The sequence below is a fragment of the Tachypleus tridentatus genome, chromosome 4 (assembly GCF_004210375.1).
Source record: "Tachypleus tridentatus isolate NWPU-2018 chromosome 4, ASM421037v1, whole genome shotgun sequence".
In the NCBI taxonomy this organism is placed as follows: Eukaryota; Metazoa; Arthropoda; class Merostomata; order Xiphosura; family Limulidae; genus Tachypleus; species Tachypleus tridentatus.
Genome location: NC_134828.1, coordinates 6,938,136 through 6,957,077, shown reverse-complemented (window position 1 = coordinate 6,957,077; position 18,942 = coordinate 6,938,136). Strand labels below are relative to the sequence as shown.

The 18,942-nt window shown below is 32.2% G+C and overlaps 1 protein-coding gene and 1 long non-coding RNA gene across 2 annotated transcripts; one reads left to right on the top strand and one right to left on the bottom strand.

The window, feature by feature from the left end:
* The first annotated feature begins 7,467 nt into the window (after positions 1–7,467).
* On the top strand, positions 7,468–11,436 carry LOC143248222 (uncharacterized). Its single transcript, XR_013026821.1, has 3 exons — positions 7,468–7,551; positions 8,139–8,287; positions 10,827–11,436. It is a non-coding gene; the product is annotated as an uncharacterized LOC143248222 (long non-coding RNA).
* Positions 11,437–12,934: 1,498 nt separating this feature from the next.
* On the bottom strand, positions 12,935–17,799 carry LOC143248513 (uncharacterized). Its single transcript, XM_076496929.1, has 5 exons — positions 17,628–17,799; positions 16,728–16,902; positions 14,634–14,782; positions 13,714–13,840; positions 12,935–13,357 (listed from the first exon to the last, which is right to left on the bottom strand). The coding sequence occupies exons 1-5, from the start codon at positions 17,677–17,679 to the stop codon at positions 13,204–13,206; spliced, it is 657 nt and encodes a 218-aa protein (XP_076353044.1). The 5' UTR covers positions 17,680–17,799; the 3' UTR covers positions 12,935–13,203.
* Between the last annotated feature and the right edge of the window lie 1,143 nt (positions 17,800–18,942).

Sequence of the window (18,942 nt, the reverse complement as noted above, 5' to 3'; positions counted from 1 at the left end):
TTACAGTTACCATCACTGTTATTGTTTTATGGTTACTATCACTGTTACTGTTTTATAGTTACCATCACTGTTATTGTTTTACGATTACCATCACTGTTACTGTTTTATAGTTACTTTCACTGTCACTGTTTTACAGTTACCATCACTGTGATTGTTTTATGGTTACCATCATTATTACTGTTCTATGGTTACTTTCACTGTTACTGTTTTATGGTTACCATCACTGTCACTGTTTTATAGTTACTTTCACTGCCACTGCTTTACAGTTACCATCACTGTTATTGTTTTATAGTTACCATCACTGTTACTGTTCTATGGTTACCATCACTGTTACTGTTTTATGGTTACCATCACTGTCACTGTTTTATAGTTACTTTCACTGCCACTGCTTTACAGTTACCATCACTGTTATTGTTTTATAGTTACCATCACTGTTACTGTTCTATGGTTACTTTCACTGTCACTGTTTTATAGATACTATCACTGTTACTGTTTTATGGTCACTTTCACTGTCACTGTTTTATAGTTACTATCACTGTTACTGTTTTATGGTTACCATCACTCTTATTGTTTTACGGTTACCATCACTCTTACTGTTTTACAGTTATCATCAATGTTACTATTTTATGGTTACCATCACTGTTACTGTTTTATGGTTACCATCACTGTTACTGTTTTATGGTTACTATCACTGTTACAGTTTTATAGTTACCATAACTGTTATTGTTTTAGAGTTACTATCACTGTTACTGTTCTATGGTTACTTTCACTGTTATTGTTTTACGGTTACCATCACTGTTACTGTTCTATGGTTACTTTGACTGTCACTGTTTTATAGTTACTTTCACTGTCACTGTTCTATGGTTACTTTCACTGTCACTCTTTTACAGTTACCATCACTGTTACTGTTCTATGGTTACTTTCACTGTCACTCTTTTACAGTTACCATCACTGTTACTGTTCTATGATTACTTTCACTGTCACTGTTTTATAGTTACTATCACTGTCACTGTTTTATGGTTACTATCACTGTTACTGTTTTATGGTTACCATCACTGTTACTGTTTTATGGTTACCATCACTGTTACTGTTCTATGGTTACCATCACTGTTACTGTTTTATGGTTACCATCACTGTTACTGTTCTATGGTTACCATCACTGTTACTGTTTTATGGTTACCATCACTGTCACTGTTTTATAGTTACTTTCACTGCCACTGCTTTACAGTTACCATCACTGTTATTGTTTTATAGTTACCATCACTGTTGCTGTTCTATGGTTACTTTCACTGTCACTGTTTTATAGTTACCAACACTGTTACTATTTTATGGTTACTTTCACTGTCACTGTTTTATAGTTACTATCACTGTTACTGTTTTATGGTTACCATCACTGTTACTGTTTTATGGATACCATCACTGTTACTGTTCTATGGTTACTTTCACTGTCACTGTTTTACAGTTACCATCACTGTTATTGTTTTATGGTTACTATCACTGTTACTGTTTTATAGTGACCATCACTGTTACTGTTTTATAGTTACTTTCACTGTCACTGTTTTACAGTTACCATCACTGTGATTGTTTTATGGTTACCATCACTATTACTGTTCTATGGTTACTTTCACTGTTACTGTTCTATGGTTACCATCACTGTTACTGTTCTATAGTTACTTTCACTGTTACTGTTCTATGGTTACCATCACTGTTACTGTTTTATGGTTACCATCACTGTTACTGTTCTATGGTTACCATCACTGTTACTGTTTTATGGTTACCATCACTGTCACTGTTTTATAGTTACTTTCACTGCCACTGCTTTACAGTTACCATCACTGTTATTGTTTTATAGTTACCATCACTGTTACTGTTCTATGGTTACTTTCACTGTCACTGTTTTATAGATACTATCACTGTTACTGTTTTATGGTCACTTTCACTGTCACTGTTTTATAGTTACTATCACTGTTGCTGTTTTATGGTTACCATCACTCTTATTGTTTTACGGTTACCATCACTCTTACTGTTTTACAGTTATCATCAATGTTACTATTTTATGGTTACCATCACTGTTACTGTTTTATGGTTACCATCACTGTTACTGTTCTATGGTTACCATCACTGTTACTGTTTTATGGTTACCATCACTGTCACTGTTTTATAGTTACTTTCACTGCCACTGCTTTACAGTTACCATCACTGTTATTGTTTTATAGTTACCATCATTGTTGCTGTTCTATGGTTACTTTCACTGTCACTGTTTTATAGTTACAAATCACTGTTACTGTTTTATGGTTACCATCACTGTTATTGTTTTACGATTACCATCACTGTTACTGTTCTATGGTTACTTTCACTGTCACTGTTTTATAGTTACCATCACTATTACTGTTCTATGGTTACTTTCACTGTCACTGTCTTATAGTTACTATCACTGTCACTGTTTTATGGTTACCATCACTGTGATTGTTTTATGGTTACCATCACTGTTACTGTTCTATGGTTACTTTCACTGTCACTGTTTTATGGTTACTTTCATTGTCACTGTTTTATAGTTACTATCACTGTTACTGTTTTATGGTTACCATCACTGTTACTGTTTTATAGTTACCATCACTGTTACTATTCAATGGGTACTTTCACTGTCACTGTTTTATAGTTACTATCACTTTTACTATTTTACGATTACCATCACTGTTACTCTTCTATGGTTACTTTCATTGTCACTATTTTATAGTTACTATCACTGTTACTTTTTTACAGTTACCATCACTGTTACTGTTTTATGGTTACCATTCACTGTCACTGTTTTATAGTTACTTTCACTGCCACTGCTTTATAGTTACCATCACTGTTATTGTTTTATAGTTACCATCACTGTTACTGTTCTATGGTTACTTTCACTGTCACTGTTTTATAGATACTATCACTGTTACTGTTTTATGGTCACTTTCACTGTCACTGTTTTATAGTTACTATCACTGTTACTGTTTTATGGTTACCATCACTCTTATTGTTTTACGGTTACCATCACTCTTACTGTTTTACAGTTATCATCAATGTTACTATTTTATGGTTACCATCACTGTTACTGTTTTATGGTTACCATCACTGTTACTGTTCTATGGTTACCATCACTGTTACTGTTTTATGGTTACCATCACTGTTACTGTTCTATGGTTACCATCACTGTTACTGTTTTATGGTTACCATCACTGTCACTATTTTATAGTTACTATCACTGTTACTTTTTTACAGTTACCATCACTGTTACTGTTTTATGGTTACCATTCACTGTCACTGTTTTATAGTTACTTTCACTGCCACTGCTTTATAGTTACCATCACTGTTATTGTTTTATAGTTACCATCACTGTTACTGTTCTATGGTTACTTTCACTGTCACTGTTTTATAGATACTATCACTGTTACTGTTTTATGGTCACTTTCACTGTCACTGTTTTATAGTTACTATCACTGTTACTGTTTTATGGTTACCATCACTCTTATTGTTTTACGGTTACCATCACTCTTACTGTTTTACAGTTATCATCAATGTTACTATTTTATGGTTACCATCACTGTTACTGTTTTATGGTTACCATCACTGTTACTGTTCTATGGTTACCATCACTGTTACTGTTTTATGGTTACCATCACTGTTACTGTTCTATGGTTACCATCACTGTTACTGTTTTATGGTTACCATCACTGTCACTGTTTTATAGTTACTTTCACTGCCACTGCTTTACAGTTACCATCACTGTTATTGTTTTATAGTTACCATCATTGTTGCTGTTCTATGGTTACTTTCACTGTCACTGTTTTATAGTTACAAATCACTGTTACTGTTTTATGGTTACCATCACTGTTATTGTTTTACGATTACCATCACTGTTACTGTTCTATGGTTACTTTCACTGTCACTGTTTTATAGTTACCATCACTATTACTGTTCTATGGTTACTTTCACTGTCACTGTTTTATAGTTACTATCACTGTCACTGTTTTATGGTTACCATCACTGTGATTGTTTTATGGTTACCATCACTGTTACTGTTCTATGGTTACTTTCACTGTCACTGTTTTATGGTTACTTTCATTGTCACTGTTTTATAGTTACTATCACTGTTACTGTTTTATGGTTACCATCACTGTTACTGTTTTATAGTTACCATCACTGTTACTATTCAATGGGTACTTTCACTGTCACTGTTTTATAGTTACTATCACTTTTACTATTTTACGATTACCATCACTGTTACTCTTCTATGGTTACTTTCATTGTCACTATTTTATAGTTACTATCACTGTTACTGTTTTACAGTTACCATCACTGTTACTGTTTTATGGTTACTTTCGCTGTCACTGTTTTATAGTTACTATCACTGTCACTGTTTTACGGTTACCATCACTCTTATTTTTTACGGTTACCATCACTCTTACTGTTTTACAGTTATCATCAATGTTACTATTTTATGGTTACCATCACTGTTACTGTTCTATGGTTACTTTCACCGTCACTGTTTTATGGTTACCATCACTGTTACTGTTTTACGGTTACTTTCAGTGTTATTACACTTAAAGTATAAGGTAAGAAACACATAAATATGTTTAATAATTTTTTTTATACTGATCAATTCTTAATTCTACATTGTTTAAAATATTTGTAAAAGAGAATCCATGTAATGAGTTTTAAATCTGGCAGGAAAAAAATACACAACAGGCGTGGCCTTTTAGTTAATGTGCCCGAGTTGTGGATCTAATGATTCTTTGTTTCCAACCTGTTGCCAAGAAAATACACTACGGTCTGTGAGAACATGTTCGTAATATAAAAGCGACGGTGAAATTCTACATTATCCGATGATACAAAGGTTGGTTGTAGCCAGTCTATCAGTTCAAAATTAGAGACGGTGATATATAGATGACCTATTTGTAAAGTTTTGTCAGAAATTATGAAATAAAGAAATAAATGAATACGAAGAAAGGGCTGAGGGTAGTTAGGATACCTATTAAATTATAGAAAATTAATTCTAATAAAAACCTTTTGAAATAGCCAGTCGGTGGCACTACGGTAAATCTGGGGGCTTGTAACACTGAAAATGAAGTTTCGATACCCGCGGTTGGCTGAGCATAGATATACCATTGTATATTTTTGCACTTAACAACAAACAAACAATAAATCTCTTCAAACAACAAATTTGATGTTTTTGTTCTTATTGTAATACTTACACCTTGAATAATGTAATTTGTTACTACTTACTCAGGTGTGATTTCATAAAATCAGTTGTTCATTCATTTATTTAATTTTTAATATTTTAATACGTTCACGTTATAGTTAATGGTTCAGTTAACATGCTTAGCTGTAACTGTAAAGATTCATAAAACCCTCACGTCAGAGATGTTTATAGGGGTTTAATGAGACTTTAATGGAAGAATCTAATTGTTTTGAAAACCTTCGTTTTTCATTTGAAATTGAAGATGTTATAAGAGTATGTGAGCAACATGATCACGTGTTGAGTATTGTTTATCTGAAACATGGATATGAACTAGTTCATTATGTTTCTATGTAAAGTTTGGTTTATAAATATTATCACGTAGCCTAGATAATCTTTCAGAGAGCTTTATCGTCTCTATCAAAATGTTGTTACTTTTCTTTCGTAAATGTATAAATTGTATGTTTTAGTTATTTAGAAATGTTAAAATTCTCATAATCTTGCAAATGTATTATAAAGTATTTATTATTAATACCAAACCATGTTTGGATGTTCATTCAACCTGAACACTAATCACATCTGGAACAACATTTCTATAAAAGTCTGTTGTTGTCATAGTTACCTGCAAGACATCTCTTCGATATATTGAAATTGTTTTATTTGTTGTAGCGTGTTACATTAAAATATATAACAAACTAGTAAATTAACAATGCTGTATTATAAATGATAATTCAGTATTTCTAGATACAATGAAACTACCTTCCAACTCGTGTTGTTTTAACATTATTACTGAAGATAAAGTCTGTATAAATATATTGCTTTAATTTATTTCTTGTTGATTTAACTAGAAAAACCTTCTTTATCGTTACATTTTTATTTGAAAACGATCGCACCAATGATAGTAACGCAGTAATTTTTCAAAAAAAATTTACTCCATTGTAAAAACTAAACAAACATACAATACTATCCATTTCTATAGGCTATAGAACCACTTTCACATTGTTTAAAACATACTTTCAACCTTGTAAACTGTACATATCTTAGATTTTAATGTCCTGTAACACTAACCTAATGATTAATATCACTTGTTATTGCCCTAGTGGTTAATGTTAAGACACTTTTTTTGCATTCTCTTGTAAACAAATACTTCATGACAAATCAGAAAACACCTTATATGGTCCAGTTTGTTAAGAAGCAAACAATTTGGACTTCCTCAGAATATTAACCAACATTTAATTAATGAAGTTTCATTACCTATAAGTAAATTAATGAATCAAGGTATTTTTGTAAGCTATATTTGTAATGGTTCGATTTAAAGGCCAACAAAACAGCGTGTGATGTTAAATTAAGCTTAGATTAATGTTTGTCAACTTTTCGATTCTTATTATTGTTACACTGCCTTCGTACACAGTTAGATACAAAAACAACTGAAACACTTAGCGATCTCGTATTTTCTCTGAATTTGTACAAGATTCTTGAGTGCAGGAACCCACAACGTGTGTTTTGTAAACATTAATGACTGCCAGTTTTGTTACCAACGAAACTCTTTATAAATCGAAACACGCAGAGACCGTTATATAAATTATTTTGATAAGCTATAGTCACTATACTTTAAACTTTGGAAGGTATATCCGTGAAAAACGCCTATTAATCCGAACACTACAGATATTTGATCAGAAGCGTTTATAGATTTCGAACATTACAACTGTGTGACGTCAGTGAATTAAGTTACTACATGTAATTCTACGAACACGTCCTATAACTTCAGCGGAAAAACTTGCGTGTGAGGGCTAGTTACCTTTCTCGTTACGTGAAATCTTTGTTTTTGTTTTGTTTCTTGAATTTCGCGCAAAGCTACTCGAGGGCTATCTGCGCTAGCCGTCCCTAATTTAGCAGTGTAAGACTAGAGGGAAGGCAGAAAGTCATCACCACCCACCGCCCTGGGGGCGTTATAATGTGACGGCCAATCCCACTATTCGTTGGTAAAAGAGTAGCCCAAGAGTTGGCGGTGGGTGGAGATGACTAGCTGCCTTCCCTCTAGTCTCACACTAGTCTTGCGAAATTCACAAAAACAAACAAAAACAAACTAACCTTATAAACACATATTGTAGGAGAACAGGTGTTCTAGAACTTAATACCAGGTTTACGATTGTATTTCTTTAACCGATAAGATAGAAACAGACACATCTACAAATATTACCAAATAAAGAGAAACGTTACTACCTGCTGATAACAGTGGGCTTCACGTCTTATAGTTAATGACGTCATGGGACACTATTCTTCAATGGTTTCACTTTTGACTAGCGCCTATGACTGATTATGGCGTTTTTGTTTTGGTAAGTTACAATTCTCATATAAACATTTATCTATCTTCTTATAAGCAACTCCAAATTATGCCAGTAGATAACTCATACTCGGATATTTCTTTTTTAACAGCTTAAGAGAGAAATATGTGAAAAAATTAATTGAAAATGACTTCTAATCAATGATTATATTCCCAATGAAAAGGGTCTGCTATGTGTGTGTATTGTATTTTAATACCATGTTTACAAACTCACATGTGTCTAATAATACGAGTCATATAAACATGGCACACTGTAAACATGTTTGTTACCTGTATTAATAACTACATTGACTAACGGACTAAACGTCACATTAATAAATACATTAACTATTACGGTAAGCTGCACTTTCATATCAACATTCACTTCCAGTTTAACCCTCATTTCTATATTAATAGCTACATTCACTACTAGGGTGACCTTCACTTATATAGTGATAGCTGCATTTACTACTAGGATAACCTTCACTTTTCATCGATGTAGGTACCTCGTTATTATCAGCAGTTCATCACAATTCCCAATAGAAGTGTCTCAGATCCTTCAGTTATTAAAATATATAATGATTTATCGTTTTGCATCAGATTTTTCTACCATATCCATAATTGTACCAGAGTCTTTCTAACAATGGAATGCTTGACAGAGAAAGAAAAGTTAAATTTTGAGAACTCGAGAAGATTATTAAATGCAGAATTAAATTATCTATGTGAAAACAACCAACTGAACTTGGCAAGTGAGTATGTTTTATACACTTGTAATGGTTAACCATAATGTTTAGGGACAACCAGTGATCTTCTGGTCCATCTTTATAGTATTATATTCTAAACAAAACTAAAACTATCAAATAAATATAAATATTAGAGCCAGTTCTTATTACTCGTATATATATCAAACTTTTGTTAAAATTTTTTGTCTTCATAAATCCGAAAAGAAGGCCTTCTAAAGGCCAACTACACTTTCAGAACAATGAAACTGTCTCAGTAAATCAAACAGAGAAAGTGTCCCAAGAACATGAAACGTTTAATATCAGTGTTAACTAAAACATACAAATCTAAAGAACCTCATTTAACAATAATTCTAATTATTATAAGTTTTTAGGTAACCTAAGTAATTAGGACATATTTACAGATAAATAAGTTAATTACAACGTGTTTAGAGATAAACTGTGTAATGAGAATGTATTTACAGATAAGTAACTAAAATGTATTTATACATTCCACGTAAACAACAGTAACAAGTAAAAATTTTATGCCATTAAAGCCATCAGAAGTTATCAACGTTTCATTAAATACATCAGAAGTACAGATATAAAAATTACCGTGTTTCTCCGAAAATAAGACAGGGCTTATATTAATTTTCACTCCAAAATATGACACTAGGGCTTATTTTCGGGGGATGTCTTATTTTGATATATTAAAAAAATGAAGTTACAAAGTAAAACTATTAAACTAACCATTTAAAATAAACTATTATTAAACTATTAAACTAACTGATTAATACTTAAACAAACTAATTAACTAACTATTAAACTAATTAATAAATTAATTTTTTTTATTTCTTTCCTCTTCCTGCCACTCTTAACTAGGGCTTATTTTAAGGGTAGGGCTTATATTAAAACTATCCCCAAAAATCACACTAGGTCTTATTTTATGGGTAGGTCTTATTATCGGAGAAACACGGTATTAACGAATTACAATATTCAAGGTATAACTATTACAATAAGTACAAAAACATCAAACTTGTTGTTTGATAGATTGTTTAGGCAGAGTATTCATTATGAAACGTTGTAGAATGGACGACAACTGCCCGTTGTGGAGACACAAGTGTAGACCTGAAGAGGAAAGACAGAAGAATTGCGAAACATCATCCTCTCCACTTGTGTCTCCACAACAGGCAGTTGTCGTCCATTCTACAACGTTTCATAATGAATACTCTGCCTAAACAATCTATCGAAGAATACCTAAAGAACTGTTATGGACCAGCCTCTATCAAAACACGTTGTTTGAAATGATTTCTTGTTTATTTGTAAACATACACAGTCTGTACAGTTTAACTCTACAGTTGTTATAATGTATTAATTGTTATCTGTAGGATTTCAAACTTACCTACAATCTAAATGTATATGGAATTATGGAAATATATATAAAAATAATGTTTTCTGAACACATTTATCATAGTGTTTTCTGTGTACAAATCACAGTATGTTCCATTTCCATTGAGAAATTATGTTGGAAAATTAAAAAATAACAAAAACCTTCATTACACACATTAAACGTAACTAATGAGCATTGAAAATTACAAAAGTGAACTATTCACTCACATGAAACGTTGATAATTTTTATATCTGTACATCTGATGTATTTAATGAAACGTTGATAATTTTTATATCTGTACATCTGATGTATTTAATGAAACGTTGATAATTTTTATATCTGTACATCTGATGTATTTAATGAAACGTTGATAATTTTTATATCTGTACATCTGATGTATTTAATGAAACGTTGATAATTTTTATATCTGTACTTCTGATGTCTCGAATGAAACGTTGATAATTTTTATATCTGTACTTCTGATGTCTCGAATGAAACGTTGATAATTTTTATATCTGTACTTCTGATGTATTTAATGAAACGTTGATAATTTTTATATCTGTACTTCTGATGTATTTAATGAAACGTTGATACCGCGTTTCTCCGATAATAAGACCTACCCATAAAATAAGACCTAGTGTGATTTTTGGGGATAGTTTTAATATAAGCCCTACCCTTAAAATAAGCCCTAGTTAAGAGTGGCAGGAAGAGGAAAGAAATAAAAAAAAATTAATTTATTTATTAGTTTAATAGTTAGTTAATTAGTTTGTTTAAGTATTAATCAGTTAGTTTAATAATAGTTTATTTTAAATGGTTAGTTTAATAGTTTTACTTTGTAACTTCATTTTTTAAATATATCAAAATAAGACATCTCCTGAAAATAAGCCCTAGCGTCATATTTTGGAGTGAAAATTAATATAAGCCCTGTCTTATTTTCGGAGAAACACGGTACTTACTCAGGTGTGATTTCACAAATCATCACATGTCCATCAATTTATTTATTCTTTAATATTTTGCAGTGTTCATGTTATAGTTAGTGGTTTATCTTACATGCTCAGCTATAACTCTGAAGGTTCATAAATCCCGGGTTTCTATACCAGTAGTAGACACTGAACAGATAACCTATTGTATAGGTTCGTGTTCATCAAATAAACTGTCATGTTCATTTTATTTTTACAGAATAGCTGAAGACGCTTTAGGATGTATAGACACTATATTCACCACTTGTAGCCAGGACGTCAGAGATGTTTATAGGGGTTTAATTGAGACTTCATGGAAGAATCTAATTGTTTTGAAAACCTTGGTTTTCCTTTGAAATTGAAGATATTTTAAGAGTATGTGGGCAATGAGTATGTTGTTCCAATTAAGGAAACATAGAGGGCGATACCTGTGTTTTCTTAAATTAGATTTTAATTCATGAGTAATTAAAGTTTTTAAGAAGTTATCAAAAGTAGCAATTGCATGTGAGTGATTCTACCAAACGTTCATAAAACCTCAGAAAGTTTTAAGAGCTGTTGGGTGTGTTGAATATATTACTTGATTTTCAGTGCTTAGTTTTTAAAATATAATGTTCCATGTAATTGTTTACATTATTTTAATTATCAAGTTACAAGACCTATATTTACTTTGATTCTTCCATAGCTAACAGATTCCTGTGTCACATATAAGGAATAACCCATCCTTTACGATTACATTATCGGAGAACTTCTGTAAACTGTGAACCATGTTTTATTGTTAATGTCATTGCTCTCATACGTAAAAACTAAACGTATCTGCTTAATTTGTTGCTCACTTTGATGGTTTTATCTTTCAATAATTCGTTTTGTTTTTGGGATGACGGATAATTCAGATTAATTTTACCGAATTATATCAAATGTATCAGTTTTGAACTTCTATATTATAATATACACTGCTGGCCAAAATGTCCAATGAACATAAAGAAAAATATGCATTTTGCGTTTTTAAACTCAACCACTTACGACTGTAGAGCTTCAAAAGATGAAAATAAGAAAAGATAAAATAAATAAAAAACTTTTTAGCATTTGATAGGGAAAATATGAACACTATGAAATTAGCCTAAATACTAGCTGGTCAAAAGTTTAAGACCATACTGAAACGAAACGTAAATCGGTAAACACGTAACGAAATTTAGTCATTTGTGTTCAAGCATTAGCGTTGTCAACATCTCCCACTGACATCTCTTGTGTTACATTGGGTAAAAACATGGCAAAGGCTAAAACGTTGACAGAGTTTGAACGTGGCAGAATTGTCGAGCTGCAAAAGCAAGGTCTCTCTCAACGTGTCATCACTGGTGAGGTTGGATGTAGTAAAACTGTTGTTGTAAATTTCTTAAGAGACCCCGAGGGACGCGGAACGAGAATTTCAAGTGGTCGGCCCAAGAAACTTTCGCCGGCGTCGAGCAGGAGGATTCGACGGGTTGTTCAGCAAGACACCAGCTGATCGTCAAACAAGAATAAGGCCCTTACGGACACAGAATGCAGCTCAAGAACAATAAGACGGCATCTACAAGAGAAAGGCTTTAAAAACCTTACATGTCTTCAAAGGCCATGCCTCCTTCCACACCACGAAACAGCTCGGTTAAACTTTGCTGAGAAGCACCAAACATAGGATGTAGAAAAGTGGAAGAAGGTTTTGTTCTCTGATGAGAAAAAATTTAACCTGGATGATTCAGATGGCTTCCAATGTTACTGGCACGATAAGGATATCCCACCGGAGACATTTTCTACACGACATAGTGGAGGAGGTTCCATCATGATCTGGGGTGCTTTGTCCTTCCATGGAACAATGGAGCTAATACAGGGGCGTCAAACAGCAGCTGGCTACATTGGCATGTTGGAGAAAGCATCCTTATTGACTGAAGGCCCTCGCTTGTGTGGAAATGACTGGATTTTTCAGCAGGACAACATTGCAATCCACAATGCTTGCAGGACAAAGGACTTTTTCATGGCGAATAACGTAATTCTTTTGGACCATCCAGCGTGTTCGCCCGAACTGAACCCCACTGAAAATATTTGGGAGTGGATGGCAAGGGAAGTTTATAGAAATGGACGTCAATTCCAAACAGTGATCTTCGTGAAGCCATCTTCACCACTTGGAATAACATTTCAGTGAACCTTCTGCAAACGCTTATATCAACCATGCCAAAGTGAATGTTTGCAGTTATTCTCAATGACGGCCGTGCAACTTACTATTGAGACTTCGTAATATTCGTGTTGAATGAACATTCAAATATGGTTTGGGATTAATAATAAATACAATGTAATACATTTGCAAGATTAGGAGAATTTTAATAAAACTGAATACAAGAAACAAAAATTCCTAGATTTACGACAGAAGATAAATAATAATATTTTGATAAAGATGAAATATCTCCACAAAACATTAAATCAATTTTAAAGATTATCTAGGCTCTGTAATAATATTTATAAACCAGATTTTACATAGAAATATTACAAACATAATGAACTAGTTCATATCCATGTTTTAGATAAACAATAGTAAAACACGTTATCATGTTCATGTTGCCCATATACTCTTAAAACATCTTCAATTTCAAAGGAAAACCAAGGTTTTCAAAACAATTGGATTCTTCCATGAAAGTCTCAATTAAACCCTTGTAAATATCTCTGACGTCCTGGCTACAAGTGGTGAATATAGTGTCGATGCATCCAAAAGCGTCTTCAGCTATTCTGTAAAAATAAAATGAATGTGACAGTTTATTTGATGAACACGAACCTATACAATAGGTTATAACCTTCAGATTTATAGCTGAGCATGTTAAATAAACCTTTAACCATAACGTGAACACTGCAAAATATTAAAAAATAAATACATTTATGGACATGTGATGATTTGTGAAATCACACCTGAGTAAGTAGTAACAAATTACAATATTCAAGATATAAGTATTACAATAAGAACAAACACATCAAAACTTGTTGTTTGAAGAGATTTCTTGTTTGTTTGTGAACACCTACGGTTTGAACATTTTGACTATATTGTTGTTACAATACATTAATTATTACCTACAGAAGTTCAAACTTACCTACAATCTGATGACATGTGGAACATACGTTGGAAATTTTTTATAAAAGTTAATAATTTATCAACACATTCATCATGTTTGTTGTTGGTGTTCACATCACAGGAAGACGCATTCCCATTGATAAGTGCTGTTAAAAAGTAAACCAAAAACCTTTATTAACACAGTAAACATAACTAATGAATGTTGAAAATTACAATAGTGAACTGTTGACACAGATAAAACGATGATAATCCTTATGTCTACACATCTGATGTCTTGAATAAAACGATGATAATTATTATGTCTACACATCTGATGTCTTGAATGAAAAGCTGATAATTGTTATGTCTACACTTCTGATGTATTTAATGAAACGCTGATAATTGTTATGTCTACACATTTGATGGCTTTAATGGCCTAAAATTTTTACTTGTTACTGTTGTTTACGTGGAATGTATAAATACATTTTAGTTACTTATCTGTAAATACATTCTAATTACACAGTTTATCTCTAAACACGTTGTAATTAACTAATTTATCTGTAAATACGTCCTAATTACTTAGGTTACCTAAAAACTTATAATAATTAGAATAATTGTTAAATAAAATTCTTTAGATTTGTATGTTTTAGTTAACACTGATATTAAACGTTTCGTGTTCTTGGGACATTTTCTCTGTTTGATTTACTGAGACAGTTTCATTGTTCTGAAAGTGTAGTTGGCCTTTAGAAGGCCTTCTTTTCGGATTTATGAAGACAAAAAATTTTAACAAAAGTTTGATATATATACGAGTAATAAGAACTGGCTCTAATATTTATATTTATTTGATAGTTTTAGTTTTATTTAGAATATAATACTATAAAGATGGACCAGAAGATCACTGGTTGTCCCTAAACATTATGGTTAACATGTAATCATTACAAGTGTATTAAACATACTCACTTGCCAAGATCAGTTGGTTGTTTTCACATAGATAATTTAATTCTGCATTTAATAATCTTCTCCAGTTCTCAAAATTTAACTTTTCTTTCTCTGTCAAGCATTCCATTGTTAGAAAGACTCTGGTACAATTATGGATATGGTAGAAAAATCTGATGCAAAACGATAAATCATTATATATTTTAATAACTGAAGGATCTGAGACACTTCTATTGGGAATTATGATGGACTGCTGATAATAACGAGGTACCTACATCGATGGAAAGTGAAGGTTAACTTAGTAGTGGATGTAGCTATTAATACAGAAGTGGGGTTAATATAGTAGTAGATATACCTATTAATACAGAAGCGAGGGTTCATATAGTAGCAGATATACCTATTAATATAGAAGCGAGGGTTAATATAGTAGTAGATATACCTATTAATACAGAAGTGGGGGTTAATATGCCACTTTAATTCATGACTACAACAATATATTGTTTAGTTATTCAATACTGTCATCTCTGTTGACAATATTTTAGTCTTTAATTCAAGATATATGTTACCAAGATAATAGATGTAAAAAACAGCACGAAATGATTCTCATAATAATAAATGAGTGTGTTTCTTTATAGCAAAGCCACATCGGAATATTTGCTGAATCCATCGAGGGGACTCGAAACCCCTCATTTTAGTGCTGTAACTCTAAAATGTAGTTTTACATTTTAGCGGGAGACTTTATAAAAATATAATAGTATATATAATATATACTAGTTAACGTATCCGTTTAACGTACGAAGAAGACACAGGGTCTCCAGAGAATGACACGGTGGATTGTGTAAAAATCCCAATGTGCTTTCCATCTTCTTTGACACTATAACGGAGGACCGTCCCTTAGGTAGATGATTGATATCAGTAAATAGACTATTAACATGAAAGGTCAACACTCAGACAGAGTTCCACCCCTGGGTAAGGGTGCATGCCCAGTTTTAGATCAGTAAATAGACTATTAACATGAAAGGTCAACACTCAGACAGAGTTCCACCCCTGAGTAAGGGTGCATGCCCAGTTTTAGATCAGTAAATAGACTATTAACATGAAAGGTCAACACTCAGACAAAGAGTTCCACCCCTGGGTAAGGGTGCATGCCCAGTTTTAGATCAGTAAATAGACTATTAACGTGAAAGGTCAACACTCAGACAAAGAGTTCCACCCCTGGGTAAGGGTGCATGCCCAGTTTTAGATCAGTAAATAGACTATTAGCGTGAAAGGTCAACACTCAGACAAAGAGTTCCACCCCTGGGTAAGGGTGCATGCCCAGTTTTAGATCAGTAAATAGACTATTAGCGTGAAAGGTCAACACTCAGACAGAGTTCCACCCCTGGGTAAGGGTGCATGCCCAGTTTTAGATCAGTAAATAGACTATTAACATGAAAGGTCAACACTCAGACAGAGTTCCACCCCTGGGTAAGGGTGCATGCCCAGTTTTAGATCAGTAAATAGACTATTAACATGAAAGGTCAACACTCAGACCCTGGGTAAGGGTGCATGCCCAGTTTTAGATCAGTAAATAGACTATTAACATGAAAGGTCAACACTCAGACCCTGGGTAAGGGTGCATGCCAAGATTGGTTGTGTGAGAGTAGAAAACGTCTCTATACACAGAAAACATCCTGTTTTGTATATTAATTAAATAACTATACCAACATTACTAACGAACCTACGTTTACAAAATATAATATTTATGATGCTAGCTAACAATCAAATAATTAATAATAAAACAAAATACTGTTACAATTGTATATTACTTTTAGATATTACTGTTACGTTAAACGATAGATTTTGCTCACTTGAATGATTTCACACAGCTAATATTTACTAACAAGAGATATGAAATAGTTAAGTGACTCATTGATTTCAGGATACAACAAGTTCAGAGAGATTGCTTTTCACATTATTGTATCTTTGTACGTTTGTAAACATGACAGATAATGAAAATATGCACTCTGATCACTTCCTCATCACTATAAATACAATCACTTATTGGAAATTATTTTAAATTAATTATCTCAACTTAGTAGTGGTTAAGAAAGACATCAGAGAGGCTGAGTTACTTACTCGCATAATCTGGAGGGTTTTGTTGTATCGATTGTAAAGGGAGAAGTGTACAGGTCTCGTAGTTCGGCTTTCAAGTTAACACATTGTTCGGATTCGTGAAGTTTGTGACGTGTCTCTCTGGCTCCACAATTTTCCGTAAGTTTCATAACACCGGCATTAGTGACAGAGATGCTACCTGAAACAGATATTAACACTATAACACCGGCATTAGTGACAGAGATGCTACCTGAAACAGATATTAACACTATAACACCGGCATTAGTGACAGAGATGCTACCTGAAACAGATATTAACACCATAACTGTAATAAATACTAATTGTAATAACTGTAATAACTACCAATTGTAATAACTGTAACTGTAATAAATACTAATTGTAATAACTGTAACTGTAATAACTACTAATTGTAATAACTGTAACTGTAATAAATACTAATTGTAATAACTGTAACTGTAATAACTACTAATTGTAATAACTGTAACTGTAATGAATACTAATTGTAATAACTGTAACTGCAATAACTACTAATTGTAATAACTGTAATAAATACTAATTGTAATAACTGTAATAACTACTAATTGTAATAACTGTAACTGTAATAAATACTAATTGTAATAACTACTAATTGTAATAACTGTAATAACTACTAATTGTAATAACTGTAACTGTAATAACTACTAATTGTAATAACTGTAACTGTAATAACTACTAATTGTAATAACTGTAACTGTAATAACTACTAATTGTAATAACTGTAACTGTAATAAATACTAATTGTAATAACTGTAATAACTACTAATTGTAATAACTGTAATAACTACTAATTGTAATAACTGTAATAACTACTAATTGTAATAACTAGTCCTTCAAATGTATGACAGAAAACATTGAAAGGCGAACCTGAAAGTAAAGTGACCATCAAAGAAAACCAAAATCTTCTATAAACGTTCATTTTGATAAATATGAAAGAAAAGAACTGTAAATTCCTGTATTTTCTCACTAGCTTCTTAAGTTCCAATACTATTCTAAATGCAGCTCAGCTTAACATAACATTATATAGTCACCGAACAAGGAAGTGAACTCAAAATTAATTACGAATCGGAAGTGAAAAAAAAGCAGATAAAAACAAACACATTAGAAGGTTGGGAAATTCGATACCACTAAACGAGCAGCAAGTTATGTTACAGTAATGAACTGAGGTAGGGTTAGTATTCATACAAAAAAAGGTCATAAAAATGTTGCTAATTAAACAGAAAAAATTATATTTGTTTGGAAGAACTTCGGGTATACATTAAAACTACGACTGGTGTCAAAGTAACATGAACCTGTTAGTTAGATAACTGTGACAACAACAGAGACTTATAATAGTGTTGATTGTTCTCCAAGTGTTTTGTGTCTGTGTTGAGTGAACATCCAGACAGCGTTTTGCACTGATACCCTGTAATATATTTCCATGATAAAATAAAATTTTAATAAAACTGAATACAATAAACAAAAATTCCTAGATTTACGAAAGAACATAAGTAATAATATTTTAATAAAGATGAAATATCTCCACGAAACATTAAATCAATTTTAAAGATTATCTAGGCTCTGTAATAATATTTATAAACCAGATTTTACATAGAAATATTACAAACATAATGAACTAGTTCACATACATATGTTACATAAATAATGCTAAAGACGTTATCAACGTTAATGTTTCCCATATACTCTTAAAACATCTTCAATTTCAAAGGAAAACCAAGGTTTTCAAAACAATTGGATTCTTCCATGAAAGTTTCAATTAAACCCTTGTAAACATCTCTGACGTCCTGGCTACAAGTGGTGAATATAGTGTCTATACATCCTAAAGCGTCTTCAGCTATTCTGTAAAAATAAAATGAACATGACAGTTTATTTGATGACCACGAACCTATACAATAGGTTATCTGTTCAGTGTCTACTACTGGTATAGAAACCCGAATTTATGAACCTTCAGAGTTATAGCTGAGCATGTAAGATAAACCACTAACCATGACGTGAACACTGCAAAATATTAAAAAAATAAATAAATTGATGGACATGTGATGATTTGTGAAATCACACCTGAGTAAGTAGTAACGAATTACAATATTCATGGTATAACTATTACAATAAGTACAAAAACATCAAACTAGTTATTTGAAGAGATTTCTTGTTTGTTTGAACATTTTGAACTAAATAGTTGTTA